This window comes from Pseudopodoces humilis, chromosome 12 (genome assembly GCF_049639895.1).
Source record: "Pseudopodoces humilis isolate 2021_Gansu_Grassland_sample_001 chromosome 12, ASM4963989v1, whole genome shotgun sequence".
In the NCBI taxonomy this organism is placed as follows: Eukaryota; Metazoa; Chordata; class Aves; order Passeriformes; family Paridae; genus Pseudopodoces; species Pseudopodoces humilis.
In genome coordinates this window covers 16,303,400-16,325,435 of record NC_142211.1, presented here as the reverse complement: position 1 = coordinate 16,325,435, position 22,036 = coordinate 16,303,400, and the positions used below count along the sequence as shown (strand labels likewise).

Below are 22,036 nucleotides of genomic sequence, written 5' to 3'. Positions count from 1 at the left end.
TGGAACTAATTATTCCCAGGTATGAAATAGTTAACAAGATAGACTCGGATAGAGGAACACATTTTATGCCCAGTCTTACAACAAATAAGTCCTGGGAGTTGTCACTAAAGGACACTAAATGATTCACACTACTACCTTCAGGGTTAGAACAAAACCACGTCACTTTATTTTCTGACTCCAGTATTTATAGATTCTTGACAATGACCAGGGATTGGATAATTAAGTTACCACCTTCCCAAGCACACTGGTCATGCAAAACGTCCATCAAAAGACATTTCTCAAAAGGAATGTGTAAACAACTTATGTTTACAGGACTCTCATGGGGAAGTAACTAAAACTAGGAACACATTATCAGAAGGTTTAATTTTCAGGGCGACAGGGAATAGAATGGGAATTACATACCCTGTAGCACTCACAGAATTTGGGCTGGGTAGAGAGGATGAACCAAACTTTAAAAAGGACTAACTAAATTGATGATTGAAACTCAGATGTCATGGATAAAGTGTTTCCCTCTGGCACTACTGAGGGTCCAGACACAACCCAGATCAGGCTTAAGGAGTGCCACCCTATGAAATGATGTTTGGATTGCCCTTTTTGACCACCCAACATGAAACTGCTACTCACGAAGAAGGGGAAGCGAGTGTTAGAAAATGTCACCACAATTGCACAAACTTGAGAAAATTTACTGTTAAAAGGGCTAATCCCTCAAACCACCCCCTTAGATTTCAAGATCCATAATGTTCACCCAGAAGAATGGGTATTGGTTAAAACATGGAAAGAACAATCTTTACCTCCACAATGGGAAGGTCCTTTTCAGGTACTACTGAGACCTGAAGCTGCGATCCAAACCAATGAAAGAGGGTGGATCCACTCCAGCAGAATCAAAGGACCTGTGGAAGAACCTAAGGAATGAACCATAACATCAGTGCTGGGTGATACAAAACTGACTCTTAAACAAGGACTGGTTGGTAATGAACTGACTCAAATGATCCAAGGAATGTTCCAAGGATCACAGATAACTGGGAAACAAGGCCAAGTTCATATCAGTGGTTTCAAGTACTGTCTGGACAAGTTTTGAGATACTTCCAATACCCCTCTGGGGAGGGACACTTCCACTCCAAGCAGGAGGATCAGGACTGTATTGGTCAGGGGGTCATAATGTACTGGCATTAGCATGTGATTTGTACTAATACAATTATTTTACTTTGTGTATGGGAACTACTAGTGTCGGTTGAATGGGAAGTACCTGAGGAACAGTGAAAAAATCACAATACAGAAGTGCAAAAAGTGATTTACCTAGAAATTAGCAAAAAGAGAGTGACAAGGAAATAGAGGGAAAGATCGGGTTGGTCATTGTACTCACTGCCAAGAATATCATATACACCTGCTATGGGTAGAAATCACATAGGCATGGAAGGTGGGGATAGACGCCATACTAGACTTCTGTTATTCCTTTTTTGTCTGTTACTCCTTTATTGTCTTTTCCCTTTTGGAATTCAAGCAAATCCATGTGCCGTGGTTTTAAAGTTTAGAGTCCTTTCAATGCAAATGTGTTGTGATGCCAATGTTGGTGAAGAGTTGCTGTAATATTAACATTTAACCAATGAAGTTAATGGAAACCTGTTGAATGTGTCAAAAAGAACCAAATGACCACCACTAGGACAACTGCACATGCTCCAAAAAGACAGGACAGAGGAGGAACTATTAAAATGTTTGAATATGTATAACCATTTTTAAATATGTATTAGGCTGATGCAATACCCAGGGTATATAAGGGGTGCTACTGTGATGACTGGCGTGCCTTCCAGCACTGTTCCTTTTGCTTTATTGACCTTGTCCCCTATTGTCCCTTATTAAATTTTCTTTAAATTTTAACTGAGGAGTAGGCTTAGTTTCTCACAATGAAGAACCAGAAGACACAAGATCCTAATATTACTACTGGTCTGAACTGTTGCATGAGGGGAAGGGAATTGAGATTATAAGGGTATAATTGCCTAGGTATTTTTTTTATTTGAGGTCCCTCTTCGGAAATATCCAACTTAAGCTATCATGCTATGAATAAAAAGGACTACATAAAAGAAGCTCCTTTCGACTTATTGATTCAGCAGAAACCTAGAATTGAACCCTATTATGGTGGACAGCATGTATAATTTCCATAACACAGTAAAGGCAGTTAATTATTGCCAACACTCGGTTACAAGCAATTTGCACGTACTTACTTGTTGGTTCATTTATGAAACTGGCAAACGTAGACTTTAAGTCTGGGGAAAAAACGACGGTGTTTAATCTTATCCTAATGATGAATTAAATTGTATTTTTCTTTCATGTTCAGAAAGCATCGGTGTACCTCCCGGTGCCGGAACAGTCAAAGCCTCTCCGACAGCCAACCGTCCTGCTAGGTGCAATAGCCACCCGCCGGCGTTAGGACTTCCACCACAGCTCAGGACCGGGACAGCGAGAAATAACCGTCGGAGCCGCTAGTTCCCGCTGCTACCCCATCCCCCGTGGGCACTACCGGCTCCCCTGCGGAGAGAGCTAGCGACACGGAGGCGGGCCAATCCTAGGGGAATTAGCCCCCCTGCCCCCTCCCCCCGCCGTTCCCAGGCCCAACCCAGCCGGCTGCGGCGCCTCACGGCGGCGTCACCCGCCCCTAACGTCCTATCCACACCCGCAGCCATGCGGTGCTGACATACGCACACGTCCCAGACTACAACTCTCAGAATGCTCCGAGCAGTCGAACTACGCCCTTCACTACCTGCGCACCCTGTCGTGTGAAAGGTGACCCTACCGTCACTTCCTCACGCTGTGCAGGCCGGGAATGCGAGTAGCGATTGGCCGGCGCCTGCCCCGCTTTTCAACGTGCAGGGACGCAGGAAGCGGTAACGGCAGAGCGATCGCGGCAGGGTGAGGGGCTCCTCACGGTGAGTTACCCAACAGAACTGCCTCCAGTGTGACCCGGCCGGGAATTGAAAAGGAATCGATTTAATGCGCCCTTTGATGACGTAATAACGACTAATGAGGTGGCGGTGTGCTAAACGCATGGCTCGGGCTGGCACTGGTTGGGTCCCTTTCTCAAGGGCGCCCTTGTGGGATACTTTCGCCTGCCGACGGTTGTGCACAACTCACGGAATGTCCGTGCCCGGCAGACACTTACCGCTGATTAGGCCTTCTGCCGCTTCTGAGACTCGGCGGACGCACATTTGCTTCTCCGCCTGAGGCGGGCTCTGCTGCCGCCTTACGATTGGCGGGGTTCGCGCAGACCACTGTCAACGCCCGCCAGTGGGGTTGCGGCTGTCCGCGGGGCTGTGAGGGGCTTAGACAGGGCTGGGCCTCGGTGTCGCTTTCGAGAGCTCCGCGCAGACTCGAGCTGACGGGAACTACTAGGGGTTTTGGTGGCGCGTCGCAGTTCCGCCTCTTAGCTGCTACGGACAGCGCGAGGCCTCTCCTGCCCCTTGGAAGTGCGACACCCCAATGTATGCACTACCCTGCTTGTTAGGGCGTGGGTGCCTTGGTCGCCTCTGTCTTAGCGATAGCGAGGCCTTGTATGTAATTGAGAGGGAACTGAGGGACTGGCTTGTGTCCTTGCTCTGTGGTTGCTATCTTTGAAGAAAAATAAATAGAAAAGTGCACAAGAAGTTCTCATGTCTGTGATATTTTGGAGCAACTACTGCTGTTGCCCACCAAACACCCCTCATTCTCCTTTCCTGATGTGGCTACAATGAGATGGCAGGGGTTTGGCCAGTGCTCAGTCTGCTATTCTGTGTTGTCTGCTTTGCCTGCCTGCATTTGCATACAATACATATAGACAAAGAAAACAAATATCTTTTGCCTGAAATAAGAGGAATTCCTGTTGAAGTCTAGGAGTGTGAAAGTAATAGGGTGGCTTCACTGAGGTAGATTTATAAGAAAAAAATTGCTAATTGTGTGCATATTGTGAGATGCATCTATTGTCAGAAGTTAATATGGTTAAGTCAGTAGTCAACTGGGTCTACTGAAAAATCCAGGTAAATAACTGAATTAATCCAGTTTTCATCACTCATAAATGAGCCTGCATGTAAGTGTCAACTTGAATCACTTCTGTCTGCCTTCCTTGGCATCTTGGTTTTTCTCTGAGGACTTGTTCTGGTTTAGGGCAAAATTTGGGAGAAAACCTCCAGTGGGGCTCCCCCCGGGAAGCAAACCCACGTGGCCCTTTTTTTCTCACCCCCCAACCGGTTCGGGAAGAGATTTCTCTGAGAGAAGTGGAAAAAACCTGTTTATTTCACAGGCAAAGCACTACCCAGCACAAAAATGAATGATATCACATTACAAAACCTCTCGCCCTTCAGAAGAGATGACAAACTTCAGAGGGTCTCTTTCCTGTGGGTGTTCGCTCTGTTATCAATCCCTCTGGCGCTGGAAAATGCCGCTGCCCAGGCTGGGCTCCCGGTAGTCCACGGGTGCAAGCTCCCGGTGCTCCCCCGAGTCCCCAGTCCAGAGCAGGTTCGATTCGTTTCAAAAAAGGGAAAGAAAACAGTCCAGGAAGACCTCTCTGCTCCGGCTAGTTGGAAAGCCAAGGCGATCTGTGTCTTGTTGTCTGTCTGTGCTGTAGTCAAAACCCCATCCCGGGATGCGGGGGGAGCAAGTACAGTCTCTGATAACAGACTCGGTGCTTCTTTTCCACTCACTTTTACTCTGAGATGGAATTTTAAGAATACAAAACCTGTGTCTGGGTTAGGTGGACGAATGGGGATACAATTTAACATCATAATCAACCTAGGACATTCCACCCCTTATCCCCATATCGTCGACTTACTGCCAAAACTAACATTCTAACTCTGCACACATTTATGTACATAGAAACTTCCCCTCCATTCCACCCAAAAAATGCAAGCAATATATCCATCATGCCCTTGTCACGCCCCACACTAAGCTACTGAATCCAGACCCCCACGCTGGAGAGCTGCAGGATTTCCCACTCTCTCATTTTACTCACTCAAAACACCATCTTTCACTTGCTCATACTTTTAACACTTACACATTTCTTTCTATTTCATGTCTGCGTGGTTTAATGTACAGACAATGGCAGTAACCTTTTACCTAATGATCAGGTCTCTTTGAGGTACACATTGTGTTGTTCTATCTCTCTGCATTATCCACTATGTACAACCTGGTCTTTGAGCAAAGACAACCCCACGAATGGGTTTGTCTGTGCTCGAGGTAGAATTGACTCAAACTGTCTTCTCTAGCAGACCTCTGACATGTACCACTGGGACTTTGTCTCCGTCTACTACATGTAAAGACTCAGACTGGGCAGGACCTGCTCGGTTGGTAGAACTTCTGGTGTTGACTAACCAGGTGGCCTTTGCTAGATGTTGCTCCCAGTTTTTAAAAGATCCTTCACCCAGTGCCTTTAAGGTAGTTTTTAACAGTCTATTGTACTTTTCTACTTTCTCGGCTGCTGGTGCATGGTAAGGGATATGGTACACCCACTCAATGCCATGTTCCCTAGCCCAGCTGTTTATAAGACTGTTCTTGAAATGAGTTCCGTTGTCTGACTTAATCTTCTCAGGGGTGCCATGCCTCCAAAGGACCTGCTTTTCAAGTCCCAGGATGGTGTTACGGGCAGTGGCATGAGGCACAGGGTAGGTTTCCAACCATCCTGTGGTGGCTTTTACCATTGTGAGCACATAGCGCTTGCCTTGGCGGGTTTGGGGCAGTGTGATATAGTCAATCTGCCAGGCCTCCTTATACTTGTATCTGGACCACCGCTCACCGTACTAGAGGGGCTTCAACCGCTTGGCCTGTTTGATCACAGCACATGTCTCACAGTCATGGATAACTTGAGAAATGCTGTCCATGGTTAAATCTACCCCTCAGTCTCGTGCCCACTTATAGGTGGCATCTCTACCCTGATGACCTGAGGCATCATGAGCTCATTGGGCTAGGAACAACTCTCCCTTATGTTCCCAATCCAAATCTATTTTTGACACTTGTATCTTTGCAGCCTGATCTACCTGCTTATTATTTTGTTGTTCCTCATTAGCTCTGCTCTTGGGGACATGGGCATCTACGTGGCGGACTTTCACTGGTAGTCTCCCTACCCTGGTAGCAATATCTTTCTACTCTTTAGCAGCCTAAATTGGTTTTCCTCTATGCTGCCAATTAGCCTCTTTCTACCTCTCTAACCATCCCTACAGAGCATTGGCCACCATCCATGAATCTGTGTAGAGGTAGAGCTTTGGCCACCTCTCTCTTTCAGCAATGTCCAGGGCCAGCTGAACAGCTTTGAGTTCAGCAAGTTGACTTGATCTACTTTCTCTTTCAGTGGCCTCTGCGACCTGTCGTGTGGGGCTCCATACGGCTGCTTTCTACTTCCGGTTCATCCCTACGATGCGACAGGAACCATCAGTGAAAAGAGCGTAGCGTGTTTCTTCTGCGGGCAGCTGGTTATATGGTGGAGCTTTTTCAGCCCTTGTCACTTCTTCTTGTTCTTCATCTGTGAGACTAAAATTTTCACCTTCAGGCCAGTTTGTAATTATTTCCAAAATCCCAGGGCGATTCAGTTTACTAATACGGGCGCGCTGCGTGATGAGGGCAATCCACTTGCTCCATGTGGCACTGGTTGCATGATGGGTGGAAGGAACTTTTCCTCTGAACATCTATCCTAGCACTGGCAGTTGGGGTGCTAGGAGGAGTTGTGCTTCAGTGCTAATCACTTCAGAGGCAGCTTGGACTCCTTCATAGGCTGCTAAAATTTCTTTTTCTGTTGGGGTGTAGTGGGCTTCGGACCCTCTGTAGCTTCTACTCTAAAATCTTAATGTTAGGCCTTGAGTCTCTCCAGGCACTTTCTGCCAGAGGCTCCAGGACAAGCCATTGTTCCCGGCTGCAGAGTAGAGCACGTTCTTCACATCTGGTCCTGTTCTGACTGGGCCAAGGGCTACTGCGTGGGCGATCTCCTGTTTGATCTGAGCAAAGGCTTGCTGCTGCTCAGGGCTCCAATGGAAATTATTCTTCTTCTGAGTGACCAGGTAAAGAGGGCTCACAATCACTGTATTCAGGAATATGCATTCTCCAAAACCTTATGGCACCTAAGAAAGCTTGCGTTTCTTTCTTATTAGTTGGTGGAGACATTGCTGAGATTTTGTTGATGACATCAGTAGGAATCTGACGCCGTCCATCTTGCCACTTTACCCCCAGGAACTGGATCTCACGAGCTGGTCTCTTAACTTTGCTCTTCTTGATGGCAAAACCAGCTTCCAGGAGGATCTGGATGATTTCCTTTCCTTTCTCAAACACTTCTGCTGCTGTGTTCTTCCACACAATGATGTCATCTATGTACTGTAGATGTTCTGGAGCTTCACTCTTTTCCAGGGCAGCTTGGATCAGTCCATGGCAAATGGTGGGGCTGTGCTTCTACCCCTGGGGCAGTCGGTTCTAGGTGTATTGCACTCCCCTCCAGGTGAAGGCAAACTGAGGCCTGCATTCTGCTGCCAGGGGAATGGAGAAAAATGCATTAGCAATGTCAATAGTGGCATACTACTTCGCTGCCTTGGACTCTAGCTCGTACTGGAGCTCCAGCATGTCCGGCACGGCAGCGCTCAGCGGTGGAGTCACTTCATTCAATGCACGATAGTCTACAGTTAATCTCCATTTTCTTTCAGATTTACGCACAGGCCAAATGGGGCTGTTGAAGGGTGAGTGGGTTTTGCTGACCACCTCTTGGCTCTCCAGCTCTCTGATCATCTTGTGGATGGGGATCACAGAATCTTGAGTTGTTCTATATTGTCGGCGGTGCACCGTCGAGGTGGCAATTGGTACTTGTTGTTCTTTCACTTTCAGAAGTCCTACTGTAGATGGATTCTCGGACAGTCCAGGCAAGGTGTTCAGTTGCTGGACACCCTCTGTCTCCACAGTTGTTATCTCAAATGCTCACCTGAATCCTTTTGGGTCTTTGAAATACTCACTTCGGAGGTAATCTATGCCCAAAATGCATGGGGTCTCTGGGCCTGTCACAATGGGGTGTTTCTTCCACTCATTTCCCGTCAGGTTCACGTCTGCTTCCACCAAGGTAAAATCCTGTGATCCCCTTGTCACGCCAGCAATAGAAACAGATTCTGCCCCAACATGTCTTGATGGGATTAGCGTGCACTGTGCACCAGTGTCAGCCAAGGCCTCATATCTTTGTGGTTCTGATGTGCCAGGCCAACGAATCCACACAGTCCAAAAAACACGATTTTCCTTAGCCTCTACCTGGCTAGAGGCAGGGCCCCTCTAAGCCTGGTTATCCTTTTTTCCTTTGGTATATGTCTTGGATGTTCCTTCAAGGGGATCGGACATGTCATCATCATCATACCTGGCAGTTTGGCTACGTGCAACTGGAGCTGCTTCCCTTTTGGTGGAACTTCTTTTGTGACTCTTCTCCTCCTTCAATTCACGCACCTGTTGTGCCAGAGCTGCAGTAGATTTCTCATCTCATCTCCTCATGTTCTCTCCGCAATTATGCAGGAAGAACCACAGCTCAGCTCGTGGGGTATACCTTCTCTCCCGATCGGGGGAACGTCTGTGTTGAGTGCCAGGACTTCTGATCTGTACTGCTGAGATTTGGAGAAGGTCCTCTTTAATCTCATCTCTAAGTTTCTTGTGATTCTCCTCTATCTTATCTTCTAATTTCTGCAGACGTGTTTCCACAGCTGCAATTCTTGCATGTGTGGGGCCATGTACGGCATCTGCGTATGCTCGAAGCTTCTTCGCCATATCCAGCACGGTCTCCTCCCTTTCATCTCGTTTCATCATTGCTAAAGCAGATGCATATTCTTGTGGCCCAAGTCGTACCAATTTTCACCACATCACAGATGTACATGGCACCAAGTCTGGATTCTTAGTTGGTATGTCATCTGAAAAAACACTCTCTGCCACTGCCATTTCTCTCAGGCGTTGGATCCCTTGTTCGATGGTTTTCCACTGCGTTTGCTGCATGTAGAGATCATCTACACACAGATATCTTTGGGCTACACTTTCAAGGACCCGTGCCTAGAGACTGCGAGGGTTAGCCCCCCTCATCATCCCTTGGTCGATAACCGGATCATGTGACAGGGATCTCAGATGCCTCGCTTCAGTGCCATCCAGAACTGTAGCTTCACCTGCAGCGTCTCACAGACGGACTAACCAACTAATTATAGATTCATCAGGTCGTCGAGTGTAGTCTTTCCTCAGGCCACGAAGATCTTTCAGAGAAAAAGACTCAATATTAGCCTCTGATCTTGTGCCAGTTGCTTTGACTCTCGGTTTTGTGTCAGGAGGTGTTGAGGGTCCTTCTCCTGCATCATCATCATCATCATCATCATCCACTGGTCGATCGGTTTTATCTGTGCACTTCTTGTGCTAGTAGTAACAGCCATTGGTTGAGGCTTGCTGTCCGGTTTAGCTACCAGCTTTGTAACTGGGAGGTTGGCTGCAGCCTGAGTAATTGGGGTAGCTGTTGATTTATCTCTCTGTCCCCTTCCTCCTGTTTGCTGCCCTACAGTATCTAGCAATTTACGGTACGCATATGCCAGGGCCCAGCTTACTGCAATGATCTTTTTTTCTTTGGAATTATCCTGACACTTCTCTTTCAGATATTTCCCCACCTCAGCTGGATTCAGAATTTGTTCATGTGGAAAGTCCCAAACTACAGGGTCAGAAAATTCCTTCAGGATTTGGCCCATATCCTCCCATTCTCCACCCCACTCAGGATTTTCCATGCTTGGTTCAGGGGTCTCATCAGTCCCTCTAGAAATCTCAGCCCTCATTCTAGAGAGGCTGAAGACTGTATAGAGGAAACTTACCAGATTAAATGCCAGAAAGATGGTCTCTTTAACATTCAGGGGAAACTGAACACTCGCCAATAGTGATGTAACCGATTCAGAGAAGAAGGAAAGGAAAGGTTGAAAAGCCTCATTCCCTGCTCCTCCTCTAACAAACTGGGTGCATAACTATACTCATGAATCCTTTATATTTGGAACAGACTGCAGCACCTGAATAAACTTCTTGGAAATCATAATCACTAGGCCCAGCCCAATAGCTATTCTAATCCGTGCTCCTCTATTGTAAAAGCTATGTGTTAGGGACAATACCGGGGCTAGTTGTGGATAAGAAAATAAACCAAGGGACCATAAAGGTATTAAAACCTCAAAAAAGCCTAGCGACCAGAAACACATGAAGGCTTGCACCCCAAAAGACATTATTAATTCAAGCAGCATGGCTGGATGGCTAGGGACTGCTTTATCTTATCCCAATACAAAGTAATTGCCACTTCAGTACAATCAGTACAGGGTTTTTCCACTCTCTCGAGCCCCACGTTGGGCGCCAATGAATATATTTGTTCTGGTTTAGGGCAAAATTTGGGAGAAAACCTCCAGTGGGGCTCCCCCCGGGAAGCAAACCCACGTGGCCCTTTTTTTCTCACCCCCCAACCGGTTCGGGAAGAGATTTCTCTGAGAGAAGTGGAAAAAACCTGTTTATTTCACAGGCACAGCACTACCCAGCACAAAAATGAATGATATCACATTATAAAACCTCTCGCCCTTCAGAAGAGATGACAAACTTCAGAGGGTCTCTTTCCTGTGGGTGTTCGCTCTGTTATCAGTCCCTCTGGCGCTGGAAAATGCCGCTGCCCAGGCTGGGCTCCCGGTAGTCCACGGGTGCAAGCTCCCGGTGCTCCCCCGAGTCCCCAGTCCAGAGCAGGTTCGATTCGTTTCAAAAAAGGGAAAGAAAACAGTCCAGGAAGACCTCTCTGCTCCGGCTAGTTGGAAAGCCAAGGCGATCTGTGTCTTGTTGTCTGTCTGTGCTGTAGTCAAAACCCCATCCCGGGATGCGGGGGGAGCAAGTACAGTCTCTGATAACAGACTCGGTGCTTCTTTTCCACTCACTTTTACTCTGAGATGGAATTTTAAGAATACAAAACCTGTGTCTGAGTTAGGTGGACGAATGGGGATACAATTTAACATCATAATCAACCCAGGACAGGACTGCATTTCACTTCTTGCTCCAAAGTAGTCATGCTCTCATTGAACATATGCTGTTATATTAGGCTTTCTTCTGCAATACCACTGAGTTTGAAATGAGAAGATTCAATGAATGCTGCAACTGTATTTAGATGGGTGATAAATTCACTTTTACTAGTCTTGTGTTAATTCAGGACAATAAATTATCATAAGTTGTTTTTTTATTTGTGATTTTTAGTGTTCTGAGAGACTGAAACTTAAAAATTTCTTAGATTGGGGGACTTGCTCTGTTATTTTGGGAGTGTGAGATCTCTCTATAAACACAATTTGGAAGTAAATTCTGGATAGGTGGAAATAATGAGATTTGAGGTTGAAATTTGCTTTAACTTTTAGGGAATTACACTTTTAACTGCAAGTCCCCTATCAATGTATATGTATATGTCAAAAGTGGGCAAGAAAAATTAAACAGTGAAGTAAATGGCTGACAACTTTGTACATGAAACTTTATGGAATGATGGATGGAAGAAAGATGCCGATCATCTGTCTTAGACTCATCATTACAGATGAGGTGAAGGCAGCAGCATTCTTTTTCTTCAGCCTCGCTTTCTCTCTTGCCCTCACAAGATCCTGATATGTATCTCAGCATCTGCTTGGCAAAGCAGTGATAGCAGATAGAACTAGACTTCCATAATCAGTTGCTTCTGCTCTTTTCCATCTCTTGGCAAAATGATTTCTCCATGGGACAGTTTTTCTGAGATGCAAGAAAGAGCGTGTTTTGTGGTAAAAATAGGAATTCCACAATTTCCTTTACCTGATGTCTGTTAGTTATAAGACAATAACTTTGCTTTTATCATAACCAAGTAATTCTTCTTCAGTATGTTTGTTGGATGCAAGGTAGGATTTAAACATCTGCACAGGGGTGTTAGCAAGCATGGTGGCATCAGCTCAGGACTTTTCAGTTCTAATCCCATACAAAAAATCTGCACAAGTTAGGGAACACTTGCTATCTAGTTTCTTCTAGCACTAAAGAAAACTGCTTCTTAGCCACACCTTAATTTTCCATCTCTGTATTCAATGTTTGGTTTGATACTTCCTTTGGTCCATACTAAGTACAAAAATAAAGTAATTTGAGACATACCCTTCTCTATAAAAGTCATTCAAGCCTAATAACCATCTTCTCTCAGAAACCATATGTTCTTCAAAGTGTTAGACTATGACAAGAAAAGTTTCTGCATTAATGTGACTTTGAAATGTCTGCTTTTTTTGTGTCATTCTCAGTGTGAGCCATGTGAATGTGGAAGTTGAAGATGAGTGCTGCCGCACAGATCTGAAGTAATTTTGCCCAGTGTTAATTTGTAAAATGCTTTCATTGAAGCATTTGAATTCTCTCCAGAGATTATTTTGCATCAGCAGCACACCTGTGTCTCATCCACAGGCACAGACTTCTGCTAAACTTTTTCAAGTTTGAGGATCTCTGCAACTCCCACCTCCAGCTATGTTTGTTGTATAAGTAAGGGAGGAAAAGCCATGAGATTACAAGCCCATATGTCTCTTAAAAGTTGGCAAAGAATATTTCACTTTGTAGGGGGAGAAGTATAAGAAGCCTGGGTGGATAATAAGCTCTTTGCTCCTGGATGTGACAACACATTAAATCCCTGGCAACTCCTGTATACCCAGAAGCTGAAAAGTGTTGTTTTATTATATCCTTCTTTAAAGGAAGTAAACATCTTGAGTTTACTAGATACAAAATGTGACTTAAGTATGAAAAATTTTAGAACCATTCTTTTACAGAGGATTGGTAGAATTGCAAGAAGTAACTATAAAGATTCTGATATTATGTTGCCAAGATGGAGAATAGTTAGCTGTGGAGACGTTACACCCCTGCAATATTTGCTTTGAGGGAGGTGGGTCCTTGCTGAATTTGTAGAATAAAGAAATGCATTTACCAACTTTGACTGTTTCTTTGTGCTGTCTTGGTTTGAGACAAGTTAGGAGGAAACATTATGAAATTGTCTTCTCTGAAGAAGTCAGGTCTTGGCACTCCCTCCTCCCACCGAAAGGAATTTCTTGGAGGAAAGTAAAAGAAACTACTTATAAATGGCATATAAATAAGGCCATGCTTCATTAACCCTCATGTTTCCTACCTGACAGATAAAACCAGGTAAACCTGTTACCAAGACAGTTTGATGTTTCAATTGGTTTTGTAGTCTCTGAAAAGTGCTAGTTAGTTCATGTCTGTATAATAAGCTGACTATGCTTAGTAATTTTTAAGTGGCACAGTATTCTTACTGTCCTACCACATCTTTTGCAGACTAATCCTTTTGCCATGGAAGCCAAAGAAATTATGGAATGTATCCAGGAATTCCCTGAACACTATAAAGTTATTTTGGATAGACTGAATGAACAACGTGAGCAGGACCAGTTTACAGATATCACGCTGATTGTTGATGGTATGTATACACCTGAGAACCATTGGTACCCAGAGAATTCTGAAAGCTGTGCTAGGAAGCTGTTGGGTTTGTCACAGGTCAACTGTCAAACTGGGCTGCTAACATTCTTGGCTCTGTATTGGTGTGTGAGTTGCTTGCAGAGTTTCAGTTATTAATCTTGGGCTGAACAGAGTCTCCAGCAGAGATTAATAATTTTGTTTCTGCTTTTTATAGAATCCCAGAATGGCCTGGGCTGAAAGGGACCTTAAAGCTCATCTGGTTCTAACCCCATGCCATGGGCAGGGACACCTTCCATTAGACCAGGTTGCTTCAAGCCCCGTTCAACCTGGCCTTGAACACTTCAGGGATGGAGTGGCCACAGCTTCTCTGGTCAACCTGTGCCAGGGCCTCAATACCCTTACAGGGAAGAATTTCTTCCTAATAGCTAATCTAAATCTCCCCTCTTGGTTTTAAACCATTCCCACTTCTATCACTATCTGCCCATGTAAAAAGTCACTCTTTTTTTTTTAACCCCCCTTTAGGCACTGGAAGGTGCTCTAAGGTCTCCTCAGAGCATTTTCTTCTCCAGGCTGAACAGCTCCAACTCTCTCTGCCTGTCTTCATAGGAGAGGTGTTTCAGCCCTATGAGCATCTTTGTGGCCTCCTCTGGACCTACTGTAACAAGTCCACATTATTCTTGTGCTGAGGACTCCAGACCTGGATGCAGTGCTCCAGGTGGGGTTTCATGAGAGCAGAGTAGAGGGGGAGAGTAGGGAGCCCCTTCCAAACAAGGGGCTGAATTTGTACAAATATTGGTTGATTATTAATTATTAAAAAAAAAAATAAAAACAAAAAAAAAACAGCTTGAAATGAGGTCGCCTTGCTTCTTGGGTATCTACCTACTATTTTAATCTATAGTTAAAATAGGGTAGAGCAACTCACTTTTTCTATGTGTTCTAAAGACATAAGTATTAGTTTAAAAGGAAGATGGAGATGCAAATGCTTATTATCTCATTAGAAAAGGTGGTGTCTGATAGGTCACCTAAGATTGCTTCTTATCCCAAACATGTCATAGAATGGATGAGCACTTCAGTGAAGATAGGCAGTGTCCACTAGGACAGACTTAGCTAAAGGAGTACCACCTGATCCTTAAAAGGATAGCAAGGATTCACTTGAAAGAAAAGGGACCTACAGAGCTTGGATTAGAAAAAAGTAAGCAAATGAAGAAAAAATTTATTCTTTGGAATCACTGTAGTTTCACTGACAACACTTGCACAAAACTTATCCTGAATGTTTGTTCCTGTTCTAGTATTACCAAATCCATGTGTTGAGCTCAAAACTGTTTTTTCTTGTGCAGCTGTGTAGTTCTAATACATGTTTGTTCTCTTAGCTCTGTCCCACGGAGCATTCTGGATGTTCATGCCTGTACCAGGGAGAAGGCAACACTGTGATGGGAATACATAGTCTGGAAAACAGGAAGAACAGAGATAAACCAATTTTGATCTGCAGGGATCTTTATGCTGGCAGAAAAGATGATTAAATACATCCATATGTAAGAGCAGCAAAATCCAAGGAGAGCATTATGTTGATTTGGCACGGTCTAGTTTTTGGTAATGGAGGAGGGCCACACAAGTAGCTTCTGTGAGAAGCTGCTAGAAGTTCCCACCATGTCTGACAGAGCCAATCTCTGATGGCTCTGAAGATGGACATGCTGCTGGTCCAGTTATAGAGGTTGGTAATGCCTCTGTGATGACATATTTGTGAAGAAAACCAAAACAGCGCACGCACAGTTTTTCCAGGGGTGGCAAGGCACCACAGCCGCTGCCATCTTGGTGCAGCCTGCGGTGAGCCTTGCCTGCCTGGCCACCCTTAGCTAGCTGTGCTGCAGCCAGAAGGGTAGGGGTGGCAGCAGTGGCGTCTCCTTCCTGGTGCCCTGTTGGGGTCAGAGATGCAAGATATATACCTTTATCTGTGATGCCTAACTCTGACACCCAAGAAAGCACTGAATTTCACATAACACCATGGAGACAACAAAGTTAAGTAGAGAAACTGAAAATGTGTGTAAATTAGAGAGTTTTCTTAAGTTACTGGGTAAGAAAGTTTGAGATTTAAGCTAGTTTAAGAAATAAGAGGCAAGATGGAGGAAATAGGGCATTGTCTCTTTTCCTTCTTCCTTCTTCATCTTCTTCTAGAGGTTTTTGGGTAGTAGTAGGTGATTGGATAAAGAATGCTGCAGTGCAGCACACAGGTGTTGGGTCGTTGGGTCACTAAGAAAAATAATCTACTTGGCATTTGTTAATTGGGTAAATGGACATATAAAAAACCTTGAAGATCTTTGTTAGCTATTTTGCACCTTTCTATCTTAGTGCACATAGCTCCTTGTACCTTGTATGCATATAATGTAGATAAAAGAAGAATAAACAACCAAGTCTGAACAAGAGAAAACTGCCTCTCTCTCATCAATCACAGTCCAAGGGGGAAAAAGAACCCAACCGCAAGTGTCCCATCAGGACAGTGCCCCACATGAAGGGAGGCGTTAAATAGCAGCAGTGCCATGGCAGCCACCACTGCCCATGCGGTGACAGTGGGGCCGCCTGGCTGCAAACACGGTGAGCGACTCCCTGGTGCGGAACCTAAATGAGATTGACCTTTTGGCACTGCGGGATCCTGCAGGAATCTTTGAATTGGTGGAACTTATTTGCAATGGTACTTATGGACAGCAGTTTTTCTTCAAGTCAGAGAAGAGGAGGAAGTGAGGACATGTGAGGGAAAGCAACATGGTGGCACCAAGGTCAGTGTTAAAAGAGAGGGAGGAGGTGCTCCAAGCACTGGAGCCAAGATTCCTCTGCAGGCTGTGGTGAGGACTATGTTAAAGTAAGGTGTCCCCCTGCAGCCCATGAAGTCCATAGGGGATGCAGAGATCCATCCACAGCCTGTGAAAGAAGTACTCACACCTGAGTGGGTGGATGCCGGACAAAGCTGTGATCTAGTGGGAGACCTGAATAGAGAGAGAGGGCCCATGCTTCCAGAGAGAGAGACAGAGGGCCCTTGCTTCCAAATTAGAGCAGCCTAGCCTTAGAGGACTGAACCCTCTGGACGAGTGACTCATGCCACAGCAGTTTCAGAAAGACTGTTTGCCTGTGGCAGGGACTCATGTTGCAGCAATTTTGGCAGGACTGCTGCTCATGAGATTAGAGCCATGGTGGAGTTCACGGAGAACTGTCTTCCCATGGGAGGGACCCCATGGCATAGCAGAGGAAAGTCTCCCTGAGCGAACAGAAAAAGATCTCGGGTGACAAACTGACCAAAACCTCCACACCCTGTCTCCCTGCACTGTTGGTGGGAAAGAGGGAGGGGCTGAGAGGGAAAAAAGGTGTTTCAAAGTCTTATTTTACTTCTCATTATCCTCCTCTGAGTCTGTTAATAATAAATTTACCTTATACCTTTAAATTTGAACCTGTTTTGCCCTGGAATGTTTTCTCCCAATCCTCATCTGTCATGGTTTGACACTGGCCCAACTGCAGGTACTCACAAGTCGCTCACTCACCCTCCTCTGCCACAGCTGAGCAGAGGAGAGAAAAAAAATTAATGAAGGGTTGATGAGTTGCGATAAGGACTGTGAGAAAAAGACTTCAAGGGCAAAACAGGCTCAGCTTAGAGGTACAATGTGAATTTATTACTAACAGAATCAGAGGAGGATAATGAGAAGTAAAATAAGCCCTTAAAACACCTTTTTCCACCTCCAGCCCCTTCCTCCTTCCCACCAACAGTGCAGGGAGACAGGGCATGGGTGTTTTTGGGTCAGTTCATCACAGAGACTTTCTCCCACTGCTCCAGGAGAGGAGTCCTTCCCCTGTGAGACCATGGGGTCCCTCCCATGGAAGACTCCATGAACTTCTCCAGAGTGGGTCCACTCTCACAGGCAGCAGTCTTACCACACCTGCTGCAATGCGAATTCCTCCCATGGGCAAACAGTCCTCCCAAAACTGCTGTGACATGGGTCACTCTTTCCACAGGGTGCAGTCCTCCAAGGACAGGCTGCTCCAGTCTGGAAGCAAGGGCCCTCTCTCCACCGGGTCTTCCACTGGATCACAGCCTCTTCCAGGCATCCACCCGCTCCGGCATGGGCACCTCCCCCATGGGCTGTGGGTGGATCTCTGCATGCCCCGTGGACCCATGGGCTGCAGGGGGACAACCTGCTTCACCATGGTCTTCACCACAGCTTGCAGAGAAATCTTGGCTTCAGAGTCTGGAGCACCTCCTCTCCTTCCTTTTCTACTGACCTTGGTGTCGCCACGTTGTTTTCCAACACTCTTCCTCTTTTCTGACTAGAAGAAAAATTGTGTCACTTTGTGTTGATTTTCTTCTTAAATATGTAATCACAGAGGCATTACCAACCTCTCTCATTGGCCCAGTTTTGGCCAGCAGCATGTCCATCTTCAGAACTATCAGGAATTCGCTCTGCTGGCCATGGTGGAAGCTTCCAGCAGCTTCCCACAAGAGCCACCTCTGTGGCCTCCTGTCTTGGTTTTAGAAGACAGGTGTCTGCTAGGGAGGGCAGGAGCCTTCCTTGGAATGAAAAAATGTAGACCCCCTCCCTCCGAATTATTATAATTCTGAAATCAAGGGGCTCTCAGGCAGAGATCTGGGGATAGGATTAACAGTTCTTTACTGGTATTTATAACAACGCAAACAAACAACAATAACTACAGCATTAGCAAGAAAACAGAACCAGGGACACCGTGACAGCCTTCTCAGCTGAGACGGGAAGGGATGGAGGACAGGCTTTGCTTCACAAACCCCCTCGGGCGGGCAGTCCCGGTGCTCCTGCAGGGCTCTGAGGAACACTCAGCTGGAACAGCAGGGATGAGCTGAGATCCCGGGCTGGTGGCTGAGGTGGATCAGCAGCTCCGTGGTGGTAGCTGGCATTGCCACAGGTCCCGACAGGACAGGGTGTGCAAGGCCACCAACGAAGAGGGAAGGAGAAGAAGCAGCAGCTCCGTCTGGCTGATGCCGAGATTCCCTTCTCCCCACCACAACAGCTCTGCGCCCCAAGTGTTCTTTTCCAAAGCTGAAGAGGCCCGCCAAACTGTCCCCGCCCTCCCCTTTTCCGGCCCGCCCCCACCCCCCCCCCAGGCCCGGCCGAACTCTTTGTCTTCTCTCAAGCACCCACCAAGTACCCACAGTTAGGTTTTCCCACACCCCCCCCCCCCCCCCCCCCCCCCCCCCCCCCCCCCCCCCCCCCCCCCCCCAACTAATGGGTAAAAATTCCACAGGCAAGCCAGAACTACAAAAAAACCACCTAAGCCCAAACATTATCCACCCCAAATTTTTTCCCAGACCAAAATGTTACATCAAATATTAAACCTTTAAATTATACACAAACACACACTACTTTAACTATATACATATGTACATGCAGATACAGATACAAGTACAGTGTCATGGGTAGTTCACCCTAAAACAAGGTCCCCTTGAGGTATGCACCAGGTCTCTCCATCCTTTTGCATCACCCACTAAGTGCAACCCGGTCCCTGAGCAAAGACAACCCCACGGATTGGATTGTCCTTGCTGGAGGCAGAATTAACCCAAACAGTTTTTCCCAGCATACCTCTCATATGTACCTCTGGAACTTTATCTCCATCTGTTGTTCTAAAGGGCTCAGATTGGGCAGGGCCTGCTCGGTTAGTGGAACCTCAGGTGTTCACTAACCATGTGACTTTTGCTAAGTTAATCTCCCAGTTCTTGAAAGTCTCCCCACCCAGTGCCTTCAAGCTGGTTTTAAGCAGGCCATTGCACTGTTCAACTTTCCCAGCTGCTGGTGCATGATAAAAAATATGGTACACCCACTCAATGCCATGTTCCCTAGCCCAGCTGTTTATAAGGCTGTTCTTGAAATGAATCCCATTGTCTGATTCAATCCTCTCAGGGGTGCTATGCCTCCAAAGGACCTGCTTTTCAAGTCCCAGGATGGTGTTACATGCTGTAGCATGAGGCACAGGGTAGGTTTCCAACCATCCAGTGGTGGCTTCTACTATTGTGAGCACGTAGCACTTGTCTTGGTGGGTTTGGAGCGATGTGATGTAGTCAATCTGCCAGGCTTCCTCATACCTATATTTGGACTAACGCCCACCGTACCATAGCGGCTTCAACCGCTTGGCCTGCTTGATCGTGGCACATGTCTCACAGTCATGAATGACCTGAGAAATGCTGTCTATGGATAGGTCCACCCCTCAGTCTCGTGCCCACTTATAGGTGGCATCTCTACCCTGATGACCTGAGGCATCACGAGCCCAATCGATCTAGGAACAACTCTCCCTTGTGTTGCCAATCTAAGTCTATCTTTGACACCTCTATCTTTGCAGCCTGATCTACTTGCTCATTGTCTAGGTGCTCTTCATTAGCCCAACTCCTGGGAACATGGGCTTCTACATGACAGACCCTCACAGACAGTTTCTCTACCCTGGTAGCGATGTCTTTCCACTCATCAGCAGCTCAGATTGGTTTTCCCCTATGCTGCCAATTGGCCCTTTTCCACCTTTCCAGCCATCCCCACAGAGCATTGTCTACCATCCATGAATCAGTGTAGAGGTAGAGCTTTGGCCACTTCTCTCTTTCAGCAATGTCCAGGGCCAGCTGAACAGCTTTGAGTTCAGCAAGTTGGCTTGATCCACCTTCTCCTTCAGTGGCCTCTGCGACCTGTTGTGTGGGGCTCCATACGGCTGCTTTCCACTTCCAGTTCATCCCTACGATGCGACAGGAACCATCAGTGAACAGAGCGTAGCATGTTTCATCTGCTGGCAGTTGGTTGTACGGTGGAGCATTTTCAGCTCGTGTCACTTGTTCTTGCTCCTCTTCATCAGTGAGACTAAAATTTTCACTTTCCAGTCAGTTTGTAATTATCTCTAAAATCCCAGGGCGATTTGGGTTTCTAATACGGGAACGCTGCATGATGAGGGCGATCCACTTGCTCCATGTAGCGTCGGTGGCGTGGTGGGTAGCAGGAACCTTTCCTTTGAACATCCACCCCAGCACCGGTAGTCGGGGTGCCAGGAGGAGTTGTGCTTCTGTGCTAATCACTTCTGAGGCAGCTTGAACTCCTTCATAGGCTGCTAAGATTTCTTTCTCTGTGGGAGTGTAGTTGGCTTCGGACCCTCTGTAGCTTTGGCTCCAGAATCCCAGTGGTCAGACTTGAGTCTCCCCAGGCACTTTCTGCCAAAGGCTCCAGGACAGACCATGGCTCCCAGCTGCAGAGTAGAGCACGTTCTTCACATCTGGTCCAGTCCTGACTAGGCCAAGGGCTACTGCATGAGCCATCTCCTGCTTGATTTGGGCAAAGACTTGTTGCTGTTCAGGGCCCCAGTGGAAATCATTCTTTTTTCGGGTAACCAGCTAGAGAGGGCTCACGATCTGGCTGTACTCAGGAATGTGCATCCTCCAAAAATTTACGGCGCCTAGGAAAGCTTGCGTTTCCTTCTTGCTGGTGGGTGGAGACATTGCTGTGATCTTGTTGACGACCTCAGTGGGAATCTGACGCCGTCCATCTTGCTACTTTACCCCCAGGAACTGAATCTCTCAAGCAGGACCTTTGACTTTGTTCTTCTTGATGGCAAAGCCAGCTTCTAGCAGAATTACCATTTACCATTACATCTGAAGAGTCTGGTTCGATTATCATACACACAATTCTTTTCTTTTACTTTTCCTTGAGTCCAATACAAAGTTGGTTCCTCTGGGATCCACCATGTAGAAGTTCCATTGCTAACCTTATACCTTTTACAGGGAGTTTTCCCTATTTCTTTAATAAATTCCTTACCAGTTCGCCATAAACATTCTTCCCCTATCACTGTTGAACTTAGAATCCATCTTTCTGGTCGAGTCCCCCCTCTTATATTGGTCCGGTTCCACTTAAGGAGTTCCACCGGGCCTATGCTACTACCTTTCCATGGCCATTCCTCCGTCATCAAGGCTCCTCCACAGACCCAGCAGTTCGTTATGTTAAGTTCTTTACTTATCCTCTCCCCTAAATCCACAAACAGGTTTTTCCCTAGTCTTGAGATATCTATTTCCCCTTTTAATTGCTGTTTGAGCCTTGCATACAGGTCCTGACATGAGGTTAAGTTAGGTTTAGGTTTCTGTGTTGGTTTTATCTTTTTTCTTATCACTTGCTCTTTTATCAAACCTTGACCGCCCCCGTGAAGCAAATCCATTTTTCCCCTTTTGGGCAAGTGCTTCCCAATCTAGTACCACTGACTCCTAAGTTTTCTGTGATCCAATATTTTTCCCCTTTATGTATACAGGCACTTAACTTGGATGGGTTATAGCAGTGACTATTGATATTGGTGTGGGTAATAAGAAAGAAACCCCGGCGTCTTTCCATGTAAAGTTTTCGATAGCATTTGTAACATGGCTTTGCTGGTGTCCCAAAAGGGAAAAGGATAAGTGACAGAAGAAGGAATAATAGGGGTCCAGTATGACTTACACCCCCACCCATCCTGCCTATGAGGTTGCGGCTCACAGCAGGTGTTTTATATTCTTCTTGGTGGCGAGTTATAGAGGCCAATCTGGTCTTGCCCCCTATTTCCTTGTCACTTCCTCTTTTGTAATTTCCAAGCAAATCTCTTTTGACACCTTTTAACAGTAGTA

At 46.2% G+C, this 22,036-nt stretch overlaps 1 protein-coding gene across 1 annotated transcript in view; it reads left to right on the top strand.

The window, feature by feature from the left end:
* Positions 1-2,633: 2,633 nt before the first annotated feature.
* Positions 2,634-22,036, top strand: part of LOC148183436 (zinc finger protein 131-like) — a 59,467-nt gene continuing 40,064 nt past the window's right edge. Inside the window, exons 1-2 of the mRNA XM_088061396.1 lie at positions 2,634-2,921; positions 13,276-13,414. Of these exons, the coding sequence (XP_087917522.1) occupies positions 13,291-13,414 (124 nt within the window). The 5' untranslated portion in view covers positions 2,634-2,921; positions 13,276-13,290. The remainder of the gene's footprint in view (positions 2,922-13,275; positions 13,415-22,036) is intronic.